The 26,277-nt window shown below is 34.3% G+C and overlaps 1 protein-coding gene and 1 pseudogene across 1 annotated transcript; one reads left to right on the top strand and one right to left on the bottom strand.

Annotated features, from left to right (window-relative positions):
* On the bottom strand, positions 2,415-4,667 carry LOC105167743 (annotated as a pseudogene).
* LOC105167742 (metalloendoproteinase 2-MMP-like) lies at positions 12,531-13,538 on the top strand. The gene has a single exon (XM_011087563.2). It carries the CDS (start codon positions 12,532-12,534, stop codon positions 13,465-13,467), a length of 936 nt encoding a protein of 311 aa, XP_011085865.2. The 5' UTR covers position 12,531; the 3' UTR covers positions 13,468-13,538.

Below are 26,277 nucleotides of genomic sequence, written 5' to 3'. Positions count from 1 at the left end.
CAAAATCAATCGCATAAAACTAGTGGACTATTTTCTCTCCACTTTCCATTCTCTCAAGTGTATGTATGGCTCAAGTGTATCTCTCGACACTTACTACGACAATGCTTCACCATAGGCTTGCCTATACCACACAACTCCACCACTTTTGAAATATGCACATATATGGATCAAGAGGTCTTTAATTTTGGTTGTAATGGGGCTTTGGTTTGGGGTAGGATAAAAGGATAATGAGGTTAAATTCCAAGAAACTAATTAGAGCACCAAAAAATTTGAGTGAAGAATAATTCGAAGCTCTCAAAGTTTACTCATCTCCCTTCAAGATCTTTTGACAATTTTTTTGAACTATGCCTTTCTTATTCCTTTTGGAGAGTTTCATACATTTTTTCTTCTCTCTTTTTTTTTCTTTTCTTTTTTTTTTTTTTGGTGGCAAGAAAATTGCTTTCTTTTTTCTCTTTTTCTCTTTTTGCCACTTGGATTTTCCTTTCCTTTTTTTTTCTTTTTTTTTCTTTATTTTCTTTTTCTCCTCTCCATTTTTTGTGATAGGCATAGACCAAGAAAATTGATGTCGGTTCCCACAAAGTAAAGAATAACATAATTTTGGAACCCCCACACTCATTTTGGGATACATCTTTTAAGCATGTAAATCACAAAGGTTAATCCCCATCTTGAGAACTTGTTCTTTTGAAAATAAACCCATTTCCCTTGATGCTCTAATAATTCTTAGAGGGATCAAAATCAAGATTTTAAACAACTGACGGGATAGGTTCGTATATGACGGGTTATTCAACAAAATAGGTCGAAAGGCTCAAAGGGGTTCTCTAAAGTTAAAATGTGTTGGGTGGTTAAAGAAGGCCAAAAGTGGTTTCTAATGCCTTTATCATATCCAAATAAATGCGCATTTGTGTGGCCTCAATGTGGTTCAAGGCAAGTTCTAGGAAGACAAAGTCATAGAAGTGTTATTCTCTCAAGAAAGAATGAAGATTTTTTATGGACATATCAAGCTCAAAATCTCACGAGGTATGTTTTAGTCCACTAATCCTACATCAGAAGATTTTAACTCAAGTCATTTTAGTGAAGACAAGTTTTCAACTTATGAACTATCCTCAAACATAAAAACATGTATTCTTTTTGCACATAGCACTATCAAGCCAGAGTCGTCTAAAATTGAAAGGGTTTTATCATGCCAAAGTTTTTCCACCAAAATTTTGCCAAAAAGTTTCTCATTTCAAGTCAACTTGAAAAAGAAAAAGCAAAAAAAGTTTCGCTAGGCACAAAGAAAATTCATCTACCGCCAATCATATCAACAAAAATTATCATGTATAAGTTCAAGAACCACACCCCCACACTTAAAATTCACATTGTCCTGAATGTGGACATTGACATGCAACTCAAGGATTAAAAATTAAAATGAGAGAGAGTTTAAGGAAGCGTTCCTGAGTGCATGCCGCGAAGAGTTCATGGCGTGGTTGGGCTGGTGGCAGATGGTGGCGGCAACTTCATATGAATTGAGAGGGAGAGAGATCTTGGTGGTAGGTGAAATTGCTGCGAGAAAAAGTGAGAGAGAGAGTTAATGAAGATAAAGATGAAGTTAGAGAAAATCTTGGTAAAATATATGAATAGAAGTGGAAAGATTTTGACTGATTTCCTTCTTCATTTTGATTTTTTGAATTTTTGATTTTTTATAAATATAAATAAAAATAATAATAATAATAATAAATGAAGTGAAATAACAGCCTACGAAGTGCGACTAAGCGTGGCACGCTTAGTGGAAACTCCAAATCTGTTTTGGTGAAGTGAGTTAAACAGTTTTGAAGGATCGACTCAGCGTGGGCACGCTTAGTGGAAACTTCAAATCTGTCCAATTTGAGCGTCCAAACAGATTTGGATGTTTCATTAAGCGTGGCACGCATCGCAAAGCTTGAATAAAAACACTAAAACTAAAATAAAATGAAACGAAAAAGAGAAGGGATAGAAATTCATGGGTTGCCTCCCATGCAGCGCTTTTCTTTAATGTCTTTGGCTAGACATTGTTGTGCCTCAACTTGAATAAGTTGGACACTCTAAATCCACTTCTTCTATGTAATGCACCTGGAGATGGTGTGGATTTAGGGGAACTTGACAGTCCATGGATGACTTCTTCCTTGAACTTATTTTATCATGAAAGACTTTTTTCTTGTAAGTTCTTTGACTCGATCTTTTGGCAATTGTTGTCTTGAATGCTCCTCTATCATTGAACATAGCATTTTTTTGCAATAAAGGATCAATAGAATCAATGTGAAAAACAGAATGCACATCATTAGAATATTTTATGGCACCATCAATTTTAAAACTCATAACCTCATTATCAAATTCCATAGAAAGAATTCCGGCATCAACATCAATTTTGGTTTTTGAGGTTTTAAGGAATGGTCTTCCTAGTAAGATGAATGTAGAATTGGGAGAAAATCAATTTTAAAACTCATAACCTCATTATCAAATTCCATAGAAAGAATTCCGGCATCAACATCAATTTTGGTTTTTGAGGTTTTAAGGAATGGTCTTCCTAGTAAGATGAATGTAGAATTGGGAGAAATATCCCCCCTCATATCAAGCACATAAAAATCAGCAGAAAAAACCAATTCATTAACTTGCACAAGTACATCCTCAAGAACTCCTTCGGGGTAAACTACAGAACGATCGGCAAGTTGAAGAATGACCCCCGTTTCTTTCAATGGGCCAACATTCAAAGATTCATATATAGTAAGAGGCATAATATTGATAGAGGCACCTAAATCACACATTGCTTTTTCTATTCCAATTTTTCCAATTTTGCAAGAGATAGAAAACGTACCTGGATCATTGCATTTTGGGGGTACTTTTCATTGGAGAATTGCGGAGACGTTCTCCCCCATACTTACCCGTTCGTTTCCCTTGAGTTTACCCTTGCTAGTGCACAATTCTTTGAGAAATTTAGCGTATCGGGATATTTGCTTGATGGCATCGAGCAGCGGGATTTTTACCTCCACTTTGCGGAACGTTTCAAGGATCTCTTTTTCCTCCTCTTCCTTCTTCACTTTGGTGAATCTCTCTGGGAATGGTGGTCTAGTTACCAAAGGCTGCGGATGGTCCACTTCGTGTTTGGTTTGTTCTTGTTGGATCTCAATTTCTTTTTCCGACTTTCTTTTCACACCGTGCCCACTTTTGGTGTCATCTTCGTTCACATGTTCCTGCAATTCTTTTCCACTACGAAGCGTAATAGCACTAACATTTTGTCTAGGGTTAATGACAGATTGAGAAGGTAGCTTACCTTGAGACTCTAGCTTACCAACAGACGACGCCAGCTGACTGATTTGAGATTCTAGATTTTGAATGCTCGCCTGAGTCTGTTGCTGGAACTGCTGGGTCTGTTGTTGGAATTGTTGGAAGTTCGCCTGGGTCTATTGCTGGAATTGTTGTGTCTGTTGTTGGAATTGTTGTGTGTTGGTCACTAGTGCTTTCATCATGTCTTCGAGATATGTGTTTGGCGTGGGGTTAGGCTGTGGAGGTGGTCGGTATTGGGGTTTTAGAAAGTCTTGGTTGCCGTAATTCAGATTCGGGTGGTCCCTCCATCCGGGATTGTATGTGTTGGAGAAAGGATCATATCTTCTCTGTTGTTGTCCGGCGAATCCTCCTACGGCATCGGCATGTTCGGTAGTTGATTCTTGAAGAGTTGGGCACATGTCGGTAGCGTGCCCCGTTAAAGTGCAGATACCACACGTTTTGACTTGTTGATAAGTATCTGCAACAACTTTTTCAACAACAGTTGTGAGTTGATTTAAACGTTTTTCAAGATTACTTACCTCGTTGCTTTTCCTAGGTAGATCATCGTGTCTAACCCCAAATTGTTGCGTGTTAGACGCCATAGTCGAGATTAGTTTACGCGCTTCGGTGGGGGTTTTGTCGAACAATGCTCCGCCACTTGCCCAATCTATTAGTTTCCTATCCATATTTGATAGACCTTCATAGAAATACTGGATCAACAAGTGGTTCGGGATTTGATGATGGGGGAAACTTTCCACTAACCGATTGAATCTTTCCCAATATTCGAAAAGACTTTCTCCCGCGAATTGTCGAATCCCGCTGATCTCCTTCCGGATCGTTGTGGCTCTTGAGGCAGGGAAATATTTCTCAAGAAACTGCCTCTTGAGATCATTCCATCTTGTAATGGATCCTGAAGGTAGAAAGTACAGCCAATCCTTCGCTTGGTCGGCAAGAGAGAAGGGGAAGGCTCTCAATTTGACTTGTTCCTCGCTTATGCCTTGTGGGCGCATTCCGGAGCATACCACATGGAATTCCTTTAGATGCTTATGTGGATCTTCACCTGCGAGGCAACGGAAAGTGGGAAGTAAATGAATTAATCCAGATTTCAGTTCAAAGTCTATCTCTAAATCAGGGTACTCAATGCATAGTGGTTGCTGGTTCAGATCGGGCGACGTCATGTCATTGATCGATCTTTCAGGAATCAAAGCCATTATCTCTTCTTCGGGTTCGCTTAGGGATTCCTCAAACTCCAAAGTTATGCCTTCTTCGTCTTCGTATGGAGCGGATGTTCCTTCCGATTGTTGCTTAATTTCCCGACAAAGTCTTCGTGCAGTCTTTTCGATTTCTGGGTCGTATACCAATTTACCTGTACGAGAAGACCTTGGCATCAATGGTGATAAAATCAAGTAATAAAAAATAAATAGAGAAATATACTTAAAAACGCCAATCCCCAACAACGGCGCCAAAATTTGATGAGTGTCGAAGTCACCAAAAATAATTCCTACTACACTTGTGAAAGTGGGAGTAGGGTCGATCCACAGGGATTGGTTTTAAGTTAATTTCTTTTAGAAAAATGGAAAATAATGGGGAAGGTTGTGATAAATAGAAGTGATCAAAAACTAAATAATTAAAAATACCTGATAGAGATATGACAGAAAGATTTCCCGGTTAAGGCTAGAATTATACTTGATTCTTGTGAGTTGATCATTGATGCAAGAATAACACATGTATGGACAAATAAACCAGTTATGGTCGTTGGTACGACCTAACAACCTCACCTTTCCTTACCTTTTCGTTAGCCAAGGTACGACCGTTGGCTAGATCTCTAATTAACAGAGAACCTTGGGAACGTCCACAAGATTTAATCTATTAACAGCATTAAGAATTAGAAAGGCCTGATTCTAATCAACAAACTCTAATGAGGACAATTCGTTTAAACTAGATCATGCATTCCCCATAACATAATTAAATACTGTGACATAACTAATCATGCTACGTTGCCACTAAGTATTAAACTAAATAAACAATTACACGGATTTATAAAGTCCAATTAGCTAAGCAAACCTTCTTGATAATGAACAACCGGCCGAATCTTTCATAAATCAGACGTTTGTAATTAAAGCCCAGAGAATAACATGAATATTTGTTTGACAAGTGTATAACGCAGATTAGATCTCACAACATAATGGGAATCAAGCAATCACCATACCTTAACCAGGAAATAAGGAATTTAGCCGGACATATTAATGGAAGAACACACTAAAAAGTGGAATTCCATTAATTCCGACTGTAAAATAAAAATAAAAGAGAAAAGATGAACAAAAATTCTATTGAGTTCTAAATAATACCGAATCTCCTCAAATAAAGAGACCCCCCCTATTTATAGTAAAAGTCTCCTACGAATCTAGACGTAGTAGGGGGATAGATACGTGATAAACTCTAAAAAGGTAAATAAATAACAAGAGATAAGCTTTAAAGAATCCTTTCTAAATCTAAACACTTGATTCCTTTATCTCTTGCGGAAATCGCTCGTGCTTATCCTTATCCCGAGTTGACTACTCCACTAAGCGTGGGCACACTTTGTCAATTCTGCAGAAATTTCCTTGTAATCTTCCTTTTTTGCTGAATATGCAATAAAATCACATAATTAGGAGTATTTTGGCTTAAAAAGAAAGATTAAATCGCTATAAAATCATGATAATTGCAGAGTTATCAGCCGATCTCCTAATTATTGTTGGATCAGTTAAAACCTCCCCCTCATGTTGTATCCCAAAAATTGTACCCTGAAACCTCCTCCTCTTCACCAGAGAGTGGAAATATTTCGTGTTCCGCTCCCAATCTTTAACCCATTTAATGCCTGCCTTTTGTTTCTAAAGAGCCTCCTCCTAGGCCAAAACGCGAACCAATGCTGTCGAATACTGATTCCGCTCCACGAGCATGCGATCACAAGGATCAAGATCATATGTCTCATCAACCTCCTTGAGATCTCGCTCCACAACTGCAACCCTGTCAAACACATTCCCAAAGACTGTCTTGTTCTATTCTTTCATATAGTGCTTCAAACGAGTCAATTTCTACTGAAGTCGAACCATACCACTCCCACTCCTTGGATACTGCCAATTCCGACGAACAACCTCAAAAAATCTCGGGTGTGTTATCCACATGTTCTGAAATCCGGAAGGATGATGCCTTCTGCATCACAATAGACCATGCATCAACCAATAATTTACGATAATACGATTTGGAGAGCTCAAGATGAGTAACTCGCATTTTGGAGAATACATTAACCCAACTATCAATCACTAGTAATTCTAGCTTATGTAATTTTTCCCCCTTTAGGTCTTATGACACTTTGCAAGGATCTTATAAATGTAATACCCATACTATTTATCTTGCTTTACGAGGTATCTACACTTTGCAAGGATCTTGTATTTTTATTCAGGTGATGTGAAAATAATAATCGAAGCTGATTACCAAATGTAACGAGGCTTAAATTGGATTAATTGAGGCTTTGTAAATTATAAAACTATGCGATCAAATATTATTAATGTACAAATGTTTTTCTATTTTTAGTAGCAGTAATTATAAAGTCGTACGTTCAAATTTCATGAATGCATTAAATATTTATTTATTTTTAATAATGGTTGTTGATAAATATAAATTATTTAATATTATTAAGTAACTATAATTATCAGTGATTGATTATGCGGTTATAATTATATTAATTAGAGCAACACTCTCTAACTTTCAAAAAGTTACACTTACACCCAAAAAAAATATCGATATTATTTATACAAATTATCACTATTTTTTTAAAATTACACATATTTTTTAGAAACTTCAACAATATTACATAAACTACTCCTGTATTTTGCTATAAACAATAATTTTTATAATTAGGCAAAAGACAAAAATTATTTATATAAATCAATTATAATTAGAATGTAAACGTAATTTTCTCTATAATTAATTCCCTCTAACTAAAAAAAAAAGAAAGCTGATTATCAAATAGTAGTGATTAATGGAATTAGGTAGCCAGATAACTTTTTGAAGCAGAGGCAATAAATAGATTGTGAACAGTCAGAGTAAAGCACTTGTAGGCAAATTGATATTTCTAATTATTTTTTTTTTGGATAAAATGTACAAAATGCCCCTTGTATTTTGCTAAAATTACAAAAAAAACACTTTATTTCTGGTTTGAGTATTTCCATTGGATGCGCGTCAAACAAGGCAGAACTTTGGGCTTTTTGGGAAACCATCCAAATGGTGAAAAATTATAAAACTTATAAGAGAAATTGATTCCATTTTTATTCTCAATTGTTTTTGTTTTTGTTATCAATTGTTTTTATCTTATTTATCATATTTAAAAGTAAAATTGTTAATGCTAATTAATTATGATTGCACAACAGCTATTAATCATTATTTTTGCACATAAGGTCGAATGGGTAAATGCATATAAAATATTGATTAATTGTGTTGAAAATTTAATTTTTTTTCATCGATTTTATCTAATCCTAATAGATAGAATTGATTTTACTATAATTTTTAAATTGTACAAATTTATTATATATGGAAATAATAATTTTTCTTTTTTAGTGTCCCTGTTCTAGTCAACATGAATTTGGAGAATCTTTGGCAGACTCTTGATCTTTTACACGTTTCTTTTCTCTTTAGCCTTTGTGATTGTGATTCTTGTGATGGAGTTGTGTCTGAAATCCGTTCATCCTCCAATATCATTTCATCTCCAATGTTTACCTTTTCATTTCAAAATTGAATCCACTACAAATAACAAATAAAAAGCAATAATGTGATTAGAATTTAGAACGTCAAACATTAGTTATCAGTTATAATTCTACACAGGCAATCAAATATCAATTCATTCATAACTTTACTTGTCTAACTTATATAATGTCAACTATATAGTTACTGGCCACTATATAGCAACTGCCAACTAGCAAGAATTCAACAGCTTCAACTTAGGCAAGATTAACTCGGCCACAACTATTTGAAGAGGAAACATAACATTAGCAACAACAAAAGTCAAAAGAGGGAAAATAACGTTAACATTTAAAAGCAACAAAAGATTAACAATAACATTAACAGCAACAATTAACAACAACTTCAGAAACCAACAATATAATTACTAATTAGCAACATTATAAAGCAATGTGTTGTTAATCCTCACCAAACAGGCAAACACCTTCAACTTAGGCAAGAATCCACATATTTTTTAACTTAGCCATTTCATCAAATACATTCAAAGCAAAATTATAAGTCAACTTTTTTAATATTATTTTTCTTTGTAAGAGAGCAAAGCCTACCTAAAGGAGTACGGGTCGAGAGAGGAGGTTGCCCGTCGTCGTCGTCGTTGGTCCTTTCTATCTTTTCTTTCTTTCGCTCACTCGCTCAGTCGTCGCCCAAAGACTCTTTCTTTCTTTTCTTCTTTCTCTGTTAGTTTGTTTCTCACTTCTCTCGTTCTCAATTGTCTATTCCACACTTAGTCAACTCAAGTCAATTTTATCTATATTTCTATATATATTCTATAATTAATATATATTAATAATATAATATTAATATATTATATATAAATATAAATAGTCATATAATATTAATATGTATAAAAACACATTTTATTTAATTTTGGTTTTTCAGTTCGGTTACCGAACCGAAAAACCAAAAATTTAAAAATAAATGATGACCGAATCGAAATTATCGATTCGAGCCGAAATTTTCAATTCATAATATTAAATGTTATTTAATTATTTTTATAATATTTTATTTAATACATACATAACTCTATCAGATTATGTAAAATATTTAGATATAATTTTCATACTTTTTACTAAATTCGTGACTACTAAACTAGTATTAGATACATAATAAAAATATATGAAGTAAATTTATTCCTAATATTAGAGTACACTCATGTAACATATGTTCTGTAACACTTTAAATCTTAGCAATAATTAATTAATAAAAGTATTTAAATTATTATATATCATTATTACATATGTCTTGTTTTATATTAATTATTGTTTCTAAAATTATCTAATTAGTACAAATAGGAGTATATATTGTTCCTGATGTAGTTTGGGGAATTTTCGCCTTAATTATAACAAATCAAATTATTTCTTAATTGAAAAAATTATGTTTTTAATTGAAATAGCAGAAAAAGTAATTAATAACTTGACCAGTTTAATTTAAAATTAAAATAAGAAATTTTATAGTAGATGCGTACCAAACAATTAAATACTAAAAATATAAAAATATTTATTACACGACTTGAACCAAAGACAAAGTTACTAACCAACAAAAACGAGTTTTGCGGTAGAAACACGTTTATAGTTCATGAGGAAGACCAAAACGACGGTAAATACACCTTGAAATGATTTGAACTGCGTCCGACGCATGCAGGCTTCATGTCTTGGTCATGCCGTCTCCTAAAAATCGCAACTCCCTCTTTTTTAAATCGTTTATCTATACTAAATTATTAATATAAAAGAAAATGAACTTTTCGCTCACATACGATAGTTAATTTAGGATACTATTATATCAATTTTTGCGTTGTATCAATAATACCCTTGGAAGTATTTGTGAGAGTTCCGAAAAGGCACTTTTTAATTTTCGATTTCAAAAAAATATTTTTGAGGTATTTGGGAAGTCAACTTATACTTTTGAAACTGCTAAAAGAAACGCTTTTAGGCTAGAAAGGATGCTTGGAAAAGAAGTTCACGACCCGTGGGCCTTCTACCTCCACGCGGCATTGCTCCGTCAGGCTTTCGCCCATTGCGGAAAATTCCCCACTGCTGCCGTCTGTTATGCTTAATATCGTTAGTTTGATCTGTATTTGTATTAATTCTGCCCTTTATCCGAGTAGTTTTGTCTTCGACAAATTGCCAGAAGCCTATGCTTTTTTGAATCCAATCGTAGATGTTATGCCAGTCATACTTGTGCTTTTTTTCTTTTAGTTTTTGTTTGACAAGCTGCTGTAAGTTTTCGATGAGATCCTTAATAATAATATCTTAGAAAATGCATGATTTCTTCGAGAAAAAATTCTAACAATTGGTGAAGTAAATTCTTTTTCTCGTTTCCCCGTCTGTCACCTTTCTATTTCCCCTTTATTGTATTGTACTCTTTATTCCTGTAAATTTCATAATGCCTTTTATAAATACATTCATTGAATCCATAATAACTGTCACATTTATTTTTTTTATTTTTTTAAAATAACAAAATGATTTATTAAAAAGAAACATTTAATGTATCGTATATTAATATTATATAGTTGTATAAGTTTAAGAAAAAATTTGCCCCAACGTATGCGCAACGGCCATTAGTTAAAATAGAGTCTTTTGGCCTTGACTATACACGTAAATTTGAGGTTGATAGTCAATTTAACGTTTTTTTTAAAAAAAAAATAAAAAATAAAAATCTAGTACTGAATTTGGTGTTATTGAAAAACCAATACCGGCAAAAAAATTAAAAAATAAAATGTCCAATCTGCCAAATAGAGGGTGTCTTTTCCCCTTGACTATACTTCAAGTTTGAGGTTGATGGTCAATTTAACGTTTTTCTTTCAAAGAAAATAAAAATCTAGTAGTGAATTTGGTGATATTATTATTAGGATAAATTACAAGTTATCATGAAATTGATTCGTTTAAAAAATATACAGGTTTAATAGATTTAGACAATCGTTCAAGGCTTCAGTTAAAACGAATGTAAATCTTAAAATGAAACCTACAAAAAAGGAGTTAGTACTCTGACGCTCAAGTTAGTATTGGATTTGAGATTGAATAAAGTAAAGTAGCAAGTGAGTGTAATTAAGAATAGAGATATGGTAAATAAAGTAGGTAAAAAGTGTAAGAACACTTGATGATATGCTTGTAGAGTGCTTAGAGAATGTTCAAAAGAGTGAGAGAGGTGTCAGGAAGGTATCCTCCGTATAGAAGAGTAAACCTGTATTTACATGGGGCTGTTCACCTGCAATGCGATTTTGCAAGTTTCCTTCATTCTCGGGGAGAAATGGATAAGGGTCATTTGGATAAGCCATGATCTTTCTTTATCTTTTGGTAAGTGTGCATTTGAATGCTTATCTCCAAGTTGGGGGATGTCCTTCATCAGCGAGGACTCCTAACTACTAGGGAGTTCTCGCTGCCAAGGAATCCATGGCTTTGGGGGAACCTCCCTCGTCTGCAAGGAGTCACAGGTTGAATGTCCTCCTTGCTATGGCTGATATGGTTCAAAGGTGGCTATTGACCTCTGAGCTGCTGAGGTGCCAAGAATGAGAGTGGGTTGCCATGTGTGTGGGTTTTTGAGCTGAATGTTTTGGCGGGCTTTGATCACGATTTGAGTTGGAGAATGTACCAGGCTTCCTCCCTTTGCTAATCTATTTTTTGGAGGACACCCGTCAAGGCCGCCTGTCAGGTCCTCTTGGGCCTCCTAAGATCTTACGGGCCTCTCATTTCTTTCTTCTTTTTGGATCGCTTGGGATTTTTTGAGTCAATTTATTTTTATACACATTAAGTATAATTACGAATACTCTTTTATCATTTAAAAAATTATAAATACTCCCGAATTTTAACGATTGTCTAATAACTAGCCATATCAGTTAATCTCCATTAGGTTTGCATCATTTTTTATAGTATAACTAAAATGTCCTTGTAGACTATAAATTACAATTTTACTAACTTTTAAAATTTTTTTGAATTTTCTTGATGGATTTAGTAGACAAGTTCTTAAATTTTTTCATCCACCTTGTCCAATTTGTTTATAATTTTTTATTTTTTTAAAATTAATAATTTCATCCAATATCATAAGTTATTTGTAATATTCCAAACAAAAGTGGATATTCGTAATTATGTCAAATTTTAGGGGAGCTCATTATAATTTAATTTTATTATTATTATTATGAAAAATCAATCCACCAATTATTTGAATTCTTACAAAATATTAAAATAGCTAAAAGTCCTTAATTTTCAATGAAAATTCCCATTTAGTGTCTCCTAACCACATAATTCTATTTTTTTTTCTTCACAAAAGTTCCAAAAACATTACTTATATTGATTTTCTAAATATACTTCTCGAAAATTACTCAATACATAGACATTAAAATTGCATTTGCCAAAATCGATCCAATTGTTTACAGTCCAATGAGAATACTTAATTATAAATTCAAGTCAATCAATCAAAAATAGAAAGAATGCCTATAAATACACATACTAGCCCTTCATCACAAGCACAAATCAGCTTTTCATGATGGCACTCAAACCCCTCCACTGCTTCTCTTTGGTCTTCCATCTTTTTGTAACCCTTTCTTCCGTCGCCAATGCCAAGCGACAGATGCCGAGTGACCAAAAACCCTCGCCTTTTGACTTCATCAAACACTTGGAAGGGTGTCACAAGGGCAACAAAACTAAAGACATCCACCACCTCAAACACTATCTCCACCAATTTGGTTATCTTGATTATCCCAACCAAATACATGCCAACAACAACGATTTCGATGATCTCCTTGAATCTGCTCTAAAAGAGTACCAACGTTATTATAACATTAATCCGACCGGGGCGGTGGATGCTGAAACCATCGCAAAAATGGTAATCCCTCGATGTGGGAACCGTGACATTGTTCACGGTACCAACACCATGCTCCCTAGGCCAAACAAAAAGGAAAATTCAAACTCGAGCACAAACTCCATCCACACAGTATCTCAGTATAGCTTCTTCCCCGGAAATTTGAGATGGAGTAAAACACATCTGACTTATGGGTTCTCACCCAACACCCCAACGGCCACCATAGACCCCGTCATCCGTGCATTTGCGAAATGGGATTCTGCCACTCATTTCACTTTTTCACGAGCCCAAAACAATCAAAGGCCTGATTTGATAATAGGGTTTCACCGCCGCGACCATGGAGACGGATCCCCATTTGACGGCCCGGGAGGGACCATAGCCCATGCATTTGCTCCAAGCGATGGGAGGTTTCACTACGACTCAGACGAGGCATGGTCAATGTCACCCGTGGGAAATGCATTCCACTTGGAGACGGTTGCGCTGCATGAAATTGGGCACCTTCTTGGGCTTGGGCATAGCTCAGTTGCCGATGCAATCATGTATCCTTCGATTTCGCGTGGGGCGACCAAGAATTTGCATGCAGATGATATTCAGGGAATCAAAGCTTTATATAATGTCTGAAAATCAACACGCTGTTGCATAGCTGAATTATCTAGTACATCTACGTACGTGTGATAATAAAGTCTCCGTAGCTAGTTGGAGTAAAAAATAAAGGTTGGAGCTTCTACTGACTAAGGACTATGATTATCTTTAATTTCCTTTTTGTTCTTATTACAAGGTCTAATATGGATATGTTGTTTATGAGAAATCATAAAAACAAACTTTAATATTCATATATAATATCGTATATGATTATATTTACTATAGTTTCTTGACATGGATTATTAATTGGGAAAACTTGTAGTTTTAGTATCGTAATTATATATGAGGAGGTAGGTCCTACTGGAATTTAATTTCGCAATTAACTAAGTTCTGTAATTTTTTAAAAATTGACAAATTAAGAATAAAATTTAACAAAAATTTTACAATCTAACTAGAATTTAGGAGTTTAAATGAAGGACACATACCAAATTCCAGCCCACTTTCTAATTTTGGGATGATTTTGTCAACTACATTTTTTGTTTTAAATTGTAGAGCTGAATTGCCAAATTGAATTTCAAACAACTAAAATTACCACCTCTATAATTATGAGATTAAAATTACAATTTTTCTTATTAATTTTGATTGAAAATAAATTAACAACCTTTTCCCCAAAACATTTACAAAAGAATGATCAATATTGGTTTTTCAACTCCTGGAAATTACTCAAACTCATGATCAATAAATTACGAGTTGTTGAGCAATTTCTAGTACGAGAGATGAATCTCATAATTTTATTTTTAAAATTGAAAAAAGTAGACGGGTTTTCGTTGATTGTAATCATCACCAAGTTGAGGTGATTACAATAAGTCAAAAATTCAAATGTACATGTACGTCTCGATCACCAGCTGATTCAGATCATTTAGCTGAATTCATTAAGATATCCGACCTAATAACCTCTGGTAAACATGACCTAGCTATAGTGTATCATAAACCATATGTCTTAGATCCATTTCATTTATGTTTAATGCTTGAGTTTCTAAGGCTTCTTGTGATCTTTTTTATGTATAATCGTTTTCGGTTTTCTTTTCTTTTTTTTTTTTTTTTTGTTTTTTGGCTCAAGTTTAGTGATCCAACTTGAGATCTTGGGCACTGGTTTACAACCTCTAAACTTGAGGGTTTGTAAAATAATTGTTAGTACTCCGGCAGTCGGGTTTAATTATTTTTTTATTATAAAAAAGAAAAATTATAAAAATAATATTTTTTTTAAAAGATGTAACATATTTATATCGAGTCATGGCAGACATAATTTTTTTAAAAAAAATCAATCGCTCGACACAATTTTTTTTTTTAAAATAAAACGTCGAGTCGGAGATAGCATCCACGACTCAAGCTCCTAGACGGTATTCACGGCATCCACGACTCGAGTGTATCTTTTTTTAATATTCGTAATTATAAGTTTAAATAATTTATTAATTAGAATTAATAAAAAATATAAAATTTTTAATTGAACTTAATAAAATAATTAAGTAATTACAAATTTAATAGTTTATTAATTACGATAAATAATAATATTAAAATTGTATCATCAAAAATTTAATTAACTATATAAATATTATTTATTGTGTACGACCCGCATTAGCATATTTGATCTTCTTGAAGTATTTCCTTATTGGGCTTGTTATCTTTCTCGCATTTGCGGTCAATCCATCTCATTTTGAATAGGAAATGTTTGGTTTCGACTAAGACGTATAGAGGTACTACTAATACTGTCATAGACCAACTCAAATTTTGGGACATCCAATAATTTTCCGACAGCAAAAGCTCAAAATATTTAGAATATGTATTTCTATAAGCCATTAGATAATAATAATAATCCTTAGCCATTGATCCAGCATTAATCATGTATGCAGCACATACTTTTTTAGCGTGAGAACAAGGGATGTCAAATTGAGTCCATTTGCTGCATGAACATTCTTGGTTGGCGATTTTTACAAGATGGATATTGAATCCATGTTCACTAAGACGGACTGTTGGAACTGATGGTATTTCGTAACCGTATGCTCAACATATTTTTTGAACAAACGTGTGAACATATTGTATGCATTATCCGTCTATAGTTGGTTGTTGCTCAACATTAAGCCACTCTTCTCGTGCCTCTCATGAAAATAATGGATAGCACGCGTAAGCATTATTTCGACTATTGTTGTTACTGGTAGGAGGCGAGCCCCTTTCAAAACTCCATTAATGCATTCTGACATGTTGATCGTAAGAATACTGCATCGTCATCCACCATCATGAGAAGCTGTCTAGTTTTCCTTGTCAACTTGGTCTAAGTATTCAAAAGTTGCTATTTGTAGCTCTTTATCTCATCCATTATTTGATTAAACTTTGTGATTTGATATTCAGAGTGAACTCCCCAATAAAGATCTTTCAATTCAACATTCTTGTGTTGACTGTTGAAATTAGAACACACGTGCCTCAAACAATACCGATGCACTCCGAGAGGTTGCACAAAGTCCTAACTTTTGCATACTGCTTTAATGATATCAGGGTAATAGCCAGAAATAAGGCACATCCCCCTTCGCCCTTTATAACATGTCTGCTCAACTATTGAAGAAACCAATTCCAAAATGAATAGGATTTTTCATTTACAATTGCAAATGCAAGATGGAGTATATGTTGATTCACATCTATGGCAGCTGCAATCAATATTTGTATTTGTACTTTGTGTATAAATGGATCACATCTACACTAATAATTTCGCGACAGAATTGGAACCCTTTGGTACACGGTCTGAACGCCCAAATGACGTATCACATATGCACCAGTTGACTGCTAGAAGTCTTTGTATTCCCATTCAACAATAGTTCCTGCATTAAATTTTCGGAGAGCTCTCATATATTTAGGTAGCTTCGAGTACGCCTCAAGATTACTACGTGTCTCAACCACCTCAAGATTACTATGTGTCTCAACTGCCACAAAATGATTAATTTCAATCGGTTCCATATATACCAAGCATGTAGAACTATATTCTTCACATGTAGATCTTAACCTTGGTTGCACCAAGATATAATATTTCATCAATTTCATTTCTATCATTTAGTACATATCGTGATAATGTGGAGCCCAATTCTGCAGTATCATCAAATCGATTGCACATTAATTCCGGTGGTGATGATAATGATGAACAAAATGAGTCAATACAAATGTGCCCGAGAAAATAAGAAGACCTCAACGTCAACACCACAGACGCAATTGTGGAACGAGCAAACATTTTTAATATCTGTATTTTTATTGTAATATTTGTAATAAATTGATTGAAACTATAATGTTTATATTTATAATTAACAATTTTAATGTAATATACATTTAAAAAAAAAAACTGAGCCATGGACACAAACCACGACTCGACCTTCTGGATTCATTTTGGGCATCCTTTTGATTGGACTTTTTTTTAATCAAACTCCGACACCTGTCGAGGTCCTTGGGCTTTGCCTTCCCGTGGTATTTTTTTCTTTGATTTAAGGTTGGTTTGCTTTTATGCGCACAACCTATTTATATGTATTCCCTCTTTCCTTTTTACTTTGCAAGATTTGGTCTTACAACACTTTGTAAAGATTTTATAAACGTAAAACCCATACTATTTATCTCGCTTTACAAGATCTCCACTTTACAAGAATTTTTTATTTTTATTCAGATGATTCAAAAATAATAGCCGAAACTGATTACCAAACGTAACGAGGCCTAAATTAGATTAATTGAGGCTTTGTAAATAATAAAATTATATTATTAACGTACAAATGTTTTTCTATTTTTAATAGCAGTAATTATAAAGTTGTAAATTCAAATTTGATGAATGCATTAAATATTATTTGAAGCTACAGCTACCAATAAATATTTAACGGAATCACATACATATTGGAATATAAAATTAATCCAAATAACAAAATCTATATATACTCTACTCAAATAAAGTTGATCGCTCTAAAAAGAACATAAACACATAACCAATTAATATATTATTTTCTTGTTTACCACATAATTGGTCCACCATAATTTACCCAATACAACTTCATAATACAAATGTCCAAACTCCAACAATTGGTAACAACCATCAATAGACAACAAATGAAGGACCCACGGCTCTCCATCAATGTCCACGTCACCACCAAACATTCTAACGCCATGCCCCACAACCTCAAAACCTTGTGACCCGCGTCTACAAATATTTAGGAATTCGTTCACTACTCTCGCGTTCTCTGAAAATCTCCAGGCATAATTTCATCTTATGACTTGTGATTTTGGGAAAACTAACCACAGTTGATAAACCATGGCTATCATATCTAGGCGCTTGTATATTATGTGATGAGGGCGCAATGGAGATATATACTCATCTATTCGATGTCGTTATGCCAGAAGCTCCCTGACAGCGATTCGGCTGATTGTTCGGTTTGAATGGCCTAATAAAGAGTGATCACGGGACGTTGAGTGGGCTGCAAGAAAATGGAGAGGAAAACATATGATTAACTTGGCTTATCGTGTACTCCTGACTGCTTGCATTTACCACATTTGGAGGGAACGAAATTTGAGACGCTTTGAGTAAACGGAGCGACCATCGAATATAATAGCCACCATTATTGTAGAAGATATTAGACACAGGATTATCAGTGTTAATTTATCTCGTTCTGTTAGTTCATGTGCGTTATATAGATTATGGCGTATCCCTTGGCCTGTCGATCACCAATTGAGCACTGTTGTACTGTACGATTTTATTTTATTAACGAAACTTACATTTATCAAAAAAAAATATATTTAGGAATTCGAAAAAATGCATACCACTCCACTCTCATATTCAAATAATTAAATTATTCTATGTGGGAAAAAAAATACAAAATTATCTTTCTGTGTTTTATAAAATTACTCCCCCATTCTACGATTTCGTGAAGTGTACGTGATTTTTTTTAATTTTAATTTTATTTAAATTTTATATTATAAAATTATATTTTTAACATTATTTAAGAATCATAGAATCTTTGAATATAAGCAAATTTAACTAGTAGATCAATGCCCCAAATTTTACTTTAATTCAAATCATTGGTTGGGATTTAAAATTATATCCAGGGCACGGCGCAGAGGATGTTCCGGTATTGTAAAAATAAGATAGGAACGAGGTGGCATTGGAGTATGGCATAACAAAGACTCATGTAGTTAAAGAGCTACTACCTAGCGAGGTTCTTTCAGAACTGCTACTAATACAATGGCTAGTTGAGAAAAGCCAATCTCCTAAAAGAGTCTGCCTATGAAAAGAATGCTTTGGAATTGTATAAGAGCAGGCTGTGATGCGAGGACTCTCAGGGACCTACTTAAGTCTGCGATCACTCTAAAAGCGGATAGGACCAAACCTTTTATTCCCCTAGCAGCGCTTATTCCAACAAGACCAGCAAGAGCGTCTTTTTTCGTGAAAATTGGATATCAATAGCTTTCCTTTCTTTCACAAAGGAAGAAGCATAGAGGGTTCGAAGGGATTCTAAAATCCCAAAAGGGGAAGTGCAATCACTATCTAGAAAAAGGGGCTCGGCTACTTAGAAGGTAGGAGTTCATACCGCGTTGATAGACTTAACTGAGCTATGGAGGGATGTCGCTCGTCAACGTCCGTTGCCGATCCGGTCGTCCATCTCGGAGAAGTTCAGTTCATCAGACCGCAGCGGAGTGGAGCAGCCGCGACACGACCTTACCTTAGCTGGATCTCGCTGGTGCCACCTAAACGGTAGGTAGGCGGCGGATGTGTGACGTTTGGAGTTGTCGTTCGTGCACCTGTCCCCAATGGAAGAATGAGTGAGATTTTCCCCTGCATATCATGGCCTTACCACTCGGTCCCCGATGGCCAGCGGGGGAGTCGGTATAGCAGAAAGCAGCACTGCATTCAATCTTGCATAGGTAGGGTTTCTATCTGCTGAACGAGGAGCGATCGAAGGCTGTTGAAGTGACTAATTCCTGGAAATTAGGAGGCGTTGAAAACAAAGAAATTGTTGGCCAGGCTAGTGGCCTTCTCAGCCTTTCTTTCAGCAGATTCTGATGCTTCAGCTTCTTCATACTTGTTATTTTGAAAATAAGCTCGTGAAGGATCGATGTAATTGAGCTCGCCCGACGAAACTTTTCCGGCTCAATTACATAGACCCTCGCCTCTTTCTATATGATAATATGCACCTATATACAGAGAAACCGAAAGAGAGGGGCGGCAAAATGGAGGCGGAGGGCAGCAACGGTGACGACAACCATGGATGCAGGGAGGAGTAGGCATCAAAGGGATGGTGGAGGTGGAGGTATAAGCATTTTCCAGTGGGCAGCGAAGACGAGGAAGGGGACAGCAACAGGGAAGGGTTTTTTGGGGTAGGGGTGGGGGCAGAGGGGAGGCGGCGACAGGTTAGGTTTTTTTTTAATAAAGATATACATTATAAATAATATATATTATATATAATATACATTATATATAATATAATACAATAATATTATTATATATTTTTATACATAAAATAATATTTTCTTAGAAAATTAATAAAAAAAATTGCATTAAAAGAACGTATAATACACCACTTTTTTTAGGAATAATTTACTTAATTTTAAAAAATACAATCGAAAAGATTCCCTCTATTAATTGGCAGTTTGGATTTATAATACATCAAATTCAGTGCTAGATTCTTTTTATTTAAAAGAAAATTGTTAAATTTGACCATCAACCTCAAGTTACGTGTAGTCAAGGGCATGCAAAAGACTCCATATGTATTTGAAATCAGAAGTACAATATAATAAAGGGGAAATAGAAAGAGGGCAGGAGGGGAAACGAGAAAAGAATTTAATTGACATTTTTTTTAGGGAAAAATCCAGTGAGTCCCCCTGTGATAATAGGAATGATCAAAAACCCCCCTATGAAAATTAAAGTATCAATTACCCCCTTGTGATATAAAATAAAGTTTAAAAAACTCCCTCCGTGCAGAATTTGCGGCTCACGCGCGTTGACTGCGAAGCTGGGTATGAAAATTACATTTTTTGGACATTTTTGCCCTTCTCTCCCCCAATTTAAAGATTGTTTCATCCCTTCTTTCTATCGCACTTTCTAACCCTTTCGTGCACCTTTCTAACCCTTCTATCCCCCAATTTAATGCATCTTTCTCATTTTTTTTTCTTTTTTGCAAATTTTGAAGCCATGTCCACACAATCACGTCGACTAAAAAAAATCGAGGATGCAAGGAAGTGCTCGATTTGAGGTTTTCAGCTTCACCATTATGTGGATGCAATTCAAAGGCAGAAATTAGAGTAGTGGAATCTTTAAGAAAACCTTCTAGAGGTAAGTTATATTATTGTTGTAGTTTCAAATTTGTAATTTTTTTCGTTGGGTACAACCGAAAGAGCTACATGGGCACCAAGCGGGTTTCCGGTAAGTTTTGATTGTGGAGCATACACCGGGTTGGGGGACAGTGCATTTGCAACAGATGAAGATGAACTAGATGGTTGTGATATAGATGATGTGATATCGAAAGCGTCGAATTCCAAAAAATCAAATATAAATGTCGAACACAATGAAAAAGTGGTTAGCAATGTTAATTTTTGGATTGGAGTTAGTGCAGTTTTATGTTTGATGGTTTTCATTCTGTTAATCAAGTAGAAATCAAGGGTTGTTGTAATTGTATTCTAATTCCTGAAATATGCAGTGTATTTTTGTTTCTAATTGCATTGTAATTCAAAAAATGCACAGTTTATTTTTGTTTCCAGATTATAAGATCATATTAGAATGTTGTCCAATGCTTTAAAAAATACTACATAAGACATCTAAAAGTGCAAAACAATAAAATGCTTGATTTCATTAAAGCACAATGTAAGCATTCATATTGTATCTGTCAATTAAACAATTTACAACTTTCAACTACACTGCCAAATTTCTCAAGATTAAGCCTCAGCCAAAAGTATATCCAACCTCATTCAAAGACATTACTACCTCCAAAGGTGCTGCCAGTAATTTCTCTCCAAAAAATACCAAATAAATCAAACAAGTAGCACCATTTAAAGTAGCCAAAAAGTACATCCAACACCATAAAATGGTTAAAACAAAATTACAACTCTATTTTCATGGCCTCCGTGGCCTTTTCTTGGACCTCTCCTTGATTCTTTCCAGAACTTCGAAAATTGATGGCTTTTTGTTTCTATTTGTATTTATAGGTCCTCTTGAGCTTGTTCCAATAGTATCTCCCATCAAAACGGCATTTCTACGTCCTTGATAACCAATTTGTTGTTGATAATATAAAAAGAGTTTAAAAACAATTGCATAAAAATATAAAAATTAGGAAATATATAATAACAAAACTTACAGTAGATGGATGAGTGCTTGTGGGGGGTGTTGTCGCAGATGACCCAACAATTGTTTGTTCATTCTACATTTCAAGAGGATTATATTTTAATTGCTCACTTGTACACAGTCACAAGCATTGATAGCCAATTTCTTGTTGTTATAAAAAAAAAAAAACAAAAGAAACTTACGGTGCTTACAATAGATGGAGGAGTGTTTGTCGAGTGTGTGGCTGCAGATGCTCCATCAATTGTTTGTTCAAGCTGCATTTGAAAAAAAAACATGTAATATGTCAACAATATTGTAGTAAAAAATTGTAGCAAAAAGAACTATATTTTAATTACTATCAGAACTTACAGTGCTTACAGTACATGGAGGAATGCTTGTTTGTAGTGTCTTTGCACTTGTTCTTGTTTTTTGCTTCTAAAATTCAAAATAATTTATTCATATTTGAGTAGTAGCTAATATTTACATTGGAAAAAATATATTAACTTACCTTGGTTGCTCTTGTAGCCTCAGACTGCAACTCATTCTCTTGGCTTGTTCGGGGAATTTGAGAGCCTTCGACAGGTATTTCCTCATGACTTATGCCTGCAAATAAATGTTTTTACTCAACATAATTGTCAAAAAAGAAAAAAGAGAGACAGAATATTAAGTGAACAATTTCATTTAACAAACCTTGTAAAACTTTGACTTTTGGTGTGTTGGATTCTTGCAAGTTCCCTTGTTGTGTCCTCTCTCCAAGCAGTTGCTGCACGTATGTGTTAGACCTTTTCTTGTAGAAGTGGATTGCACCTCATCTGGACCCCTCCTCCTAAGTCTTTTTGGTCTACCCCTTTTCGTTTTAACTTTTGGTGGTTTGTTTTAGGGGTTCATAAGTAGTTTGAATGTAGTCTTTTGCCCCAGGAACAGCATGGATCATCTCCCCATAAACCTTTAAGTATGTTGATTTTTTGTAACAAATATCAACATACTCATCAATTGGAACCCGTTTGGTAGATATTGCTGCACGTGCATGGCAGCAGTGGTAGGCATTCAACTGAAACATGCCACAAGTGCATGTTCTTTTTGCAAGATTCACCACATACTTATCTAGGCTCATCCATCCCACACCACAATGTAAAACAATTCCTAGCCATTAACTGTTGCTTCTTGATTTTTTTAAGAACATTTGGGCAAATGTCTCCCTCAAACTTATCCATCCCTTCCCTTTTTTGCTGCAATCTTGACATCAATTTGCATCTAATCCATTCAAACATCGTGATTATTGGCTTATCTCTAGCATCAAGTATGTAATTATTAAAGCTTTCACAAAGATTGTTCACCAATATATCACATTTACTATGCAAAGGAAAAAAAACCCGACTCCAATGTTCTGGATTGATTTTTTTCAGCCATTCAAAGGCTGTCTCAACTTCAGGTTTCTTTTTGGGTCAATTTCTTCAATTTTTTTCATGAACCTTTCAAAATCCCTTTTGTTTGCTGTTGATGCAGCTTTCCAAAAGAATTGTTTCAGTTCTTGGGATTTAAACTTCATTTTGAAGTTTTCATACATGTGCCTAATGCAAAATCTATGTTCAGAATCAGTAACAAGATCTTTTAAGGCCTCAATAAGTCCTTTTTGCCTATCACTAATGAAAGACCACATCGAAGTCCCCATCCCACCTATATCATCTAGCAATTCCCCCAAAAACCAAGTCCAATTTTCCCTGTATTCTATCTGAACTACAACCATGGCAATAGGAAACATGTTGTCATTCCCATTCCTCCCTACAGCCACAAGCAACTGTCCACCATAATAGGTTTTCAAAAAACAACCATCTAGACCAATGATCGGTCTGCAACCATTTAAAAAACCATTTTTAAGTGCTGCAAAGCTCACATGCATTTTATCAAAGACTGGTGGATTTGAACCCTCAACTTTTTTAATAATCATCTTGCTGCCAGGGTTAAAATGCCTCACTGTCTCACAATAATCCCACAGTTTTTCATATTGAATAGAATCTTTCCCTCTAATTTTTTCAAGTGCCTCCCTTCTTTATCTAGTGCCTGAATGGGCTCACAATCACTGTCTTCTACATATATTTCTATAGGCAAGTCTATCCCTCTATATTGATTCTCCAAATCACATATGCAAATGTCAGGGCATTCATTGCTAATACGTCTTAAACCAAGTTCTAGTGGTAACCCTGAAATTTTATAATAAAAGGTCATTGTGCCTTTCTTCCCACCACATCTATCATACATTTCTCCTAATTCATACATTCCTAGAAAATCAATATCTATCCCTTCAAAAATCTTTTTTGTACCCCCTACATATTTAGATCTATTACCATCCACAAATCTACCACCATACCAGAAGTGAACATCATGCAAGTCATTACTCTGCACATGGAGGGAAAAAAAAACAAATACAACTTTTTAAAAGGAGCACATTATAAAAGTAGATACACAAGTTTATCATAGGGAGTTTTATGAATATTTATATTATCACTGGGGGTCAATAAATAACTATCAATTTTCAAACAGGCCCATATTTTTTAAATATAATAGAATATAATAATTCTCAAACATGGACCACATATTATCATAAAAAGTCTAAAAAATATCATGAACATGGTAATAGCTGCAATATAATAATTCTCAAATGGGGACCACATACTATCATAAAAAGTCTAAAAATAGATCATGAACATAGTAATAACAGCAATATAATAACTCTCAAATAGGGACCACATACTATTATAAAAAAAATTAAAATAGATCATGAACATGGTAATAGCTGCAATATAATAACTCTCAAATAGGGACCACATACAATATAATAAATTAACTGACAAAAAGAACTCAACAAACAGAAAATTCGGTGACTCCAGAAATTTATCATGCAATATCTATTGTATCTTTCCTAGTTTCATCTATTAAATAAACGAAAAGTTATTCATGATGACATAATAGATTAATGTCCTACTATTTAAGATCTTATTTTCAGCATTTACAGCATTTTCCCTTTCCCAACACAATGCAAAAGAGATTAGCACTAATGAAGGCACTCGTTTGCCTAAAAAGTTTTCCTTCCATTCCAGAATTATATAAAGAAGTGTATACCCAAACTACAAGGTGAAGGTGCCAATGTAGATATTCCACACTGCAATTCCATCTTGAATGAAAGAAAAGAAACTTGTATCATCATTTCCTTTATCTAATTTCTGAATGTGGGTATGCATTCCTTTCCTAAGACCCATCAACGTAAACAGAAGATGTGAAACTGGAAAGACCAATCCATTCACAGAATACCATGAAGTCCATAATTCAATGATAATTTTATTGTATATCTTTTATCACTGATTTCCAAAGAATTGTCAATTGAGTATTGTCAATTCAATATTTTCACTTTCCTAACTCCTCTATATGCTTTAACCATGAACGTGTATCAATTTTTGCAACATTTGAAACCTCAAGTAACTATCAGAAGTGAATATCATACGAGTGTCATGAGGGACCACAGATATATAATAATGCACATAAAACAAACATACCGTCATTGTCTTGCAGAGTTCACCAAGTCCTAATCTCCTTTTTCTTTTGTCTTTATATAAATCTACAATAAAATAACATAACTAAGAATCAATTCTTTAATCGAGATTTTTTAAAAAAAAATAAAAAATACATTAAAGTAATATGGAAAACTGACCTCATATACTGGTTGAGCCTTTTTTATTTCTCTCCACCAGAAACCACAAAAGAAAAAATCCTATATAGCGAAAAACGCTAGATCAGTTCTTGTAGAGAGAATTTATTTTTAAAAATCAGAAAAAGTACCTTAAAGTAGTAGATCTGAAAACTAACCTGATGTATTGTTGAAATATCGTCGATTTCTCTTCAGCCGCAACAAAAAAAAGAACACCTAAATAGAAAAATTCAAACTTTTATGCTTAGAAACTTAATAAAAAACTATAAAAATCCTAAATCATAACCTAAATCATAACATAACTATAAAAATCGTAAACTATAAAACCCTAATGCAACATAAACACCACAAAAAATGAAAAAAAAAAAGCGAAAAGTAGACAACTCACCTTCTTTAACCTCTTTTTGTTAATTATATAGAGTTTTCTTCAACTCACCTTCTTTAACCTCTTTTTGTTAATTATATAGAGTTTTCTTCGAATTTAACGGTCAGTTTTTTCAATTTTTTGCAAAGAAATCGAATAAGTTTTAACAAAGGGAAGGATTAGGGTTTTCTCTCAAAGTCGACGAAGTCGGGTTCTATGGTCTAAATTGGTCAACAGCCTTTTCATATATATGAAGGGGTATTTTAGTCTTTACCCCTGAAAATTAGACTATCTTTGACCGGGGGGCAGTGTGATTTTTTTTTTTTATAACAAAGAGGGTGAAATTGGTATTTGTTTTTTCATAGGGGGATTTTTGATCTTTTGGCATAACACAGGGGGCCAAAATGAATTTAACCCTTTTTTTTTATATAGGAATGGTTTAGTACTTTAGTC

The sequence above is a fragment of the Sesamum indicum genome, linkage group LG8, assembly GCF_000512975.1.
Source record: "Sesamum indicum cultivar Zhongzhi No. 13 linkage group LG8, S_indicum_v1.0, whole genome shotgun sequence".
NCBI classification, from domain to species: domain Eukaryota; kingdom Viridiplantae; phylum Streptophyta; class Magnoliopsida; order Lamiales; family Pedaliaceae; genus Sesamum; species Sesamum indicum.
The sequence above is the reverse complement of the archived record's forward strand: the minus strand, read 5'-3'. Positions and strand labels throughout refer to the sequence as shown.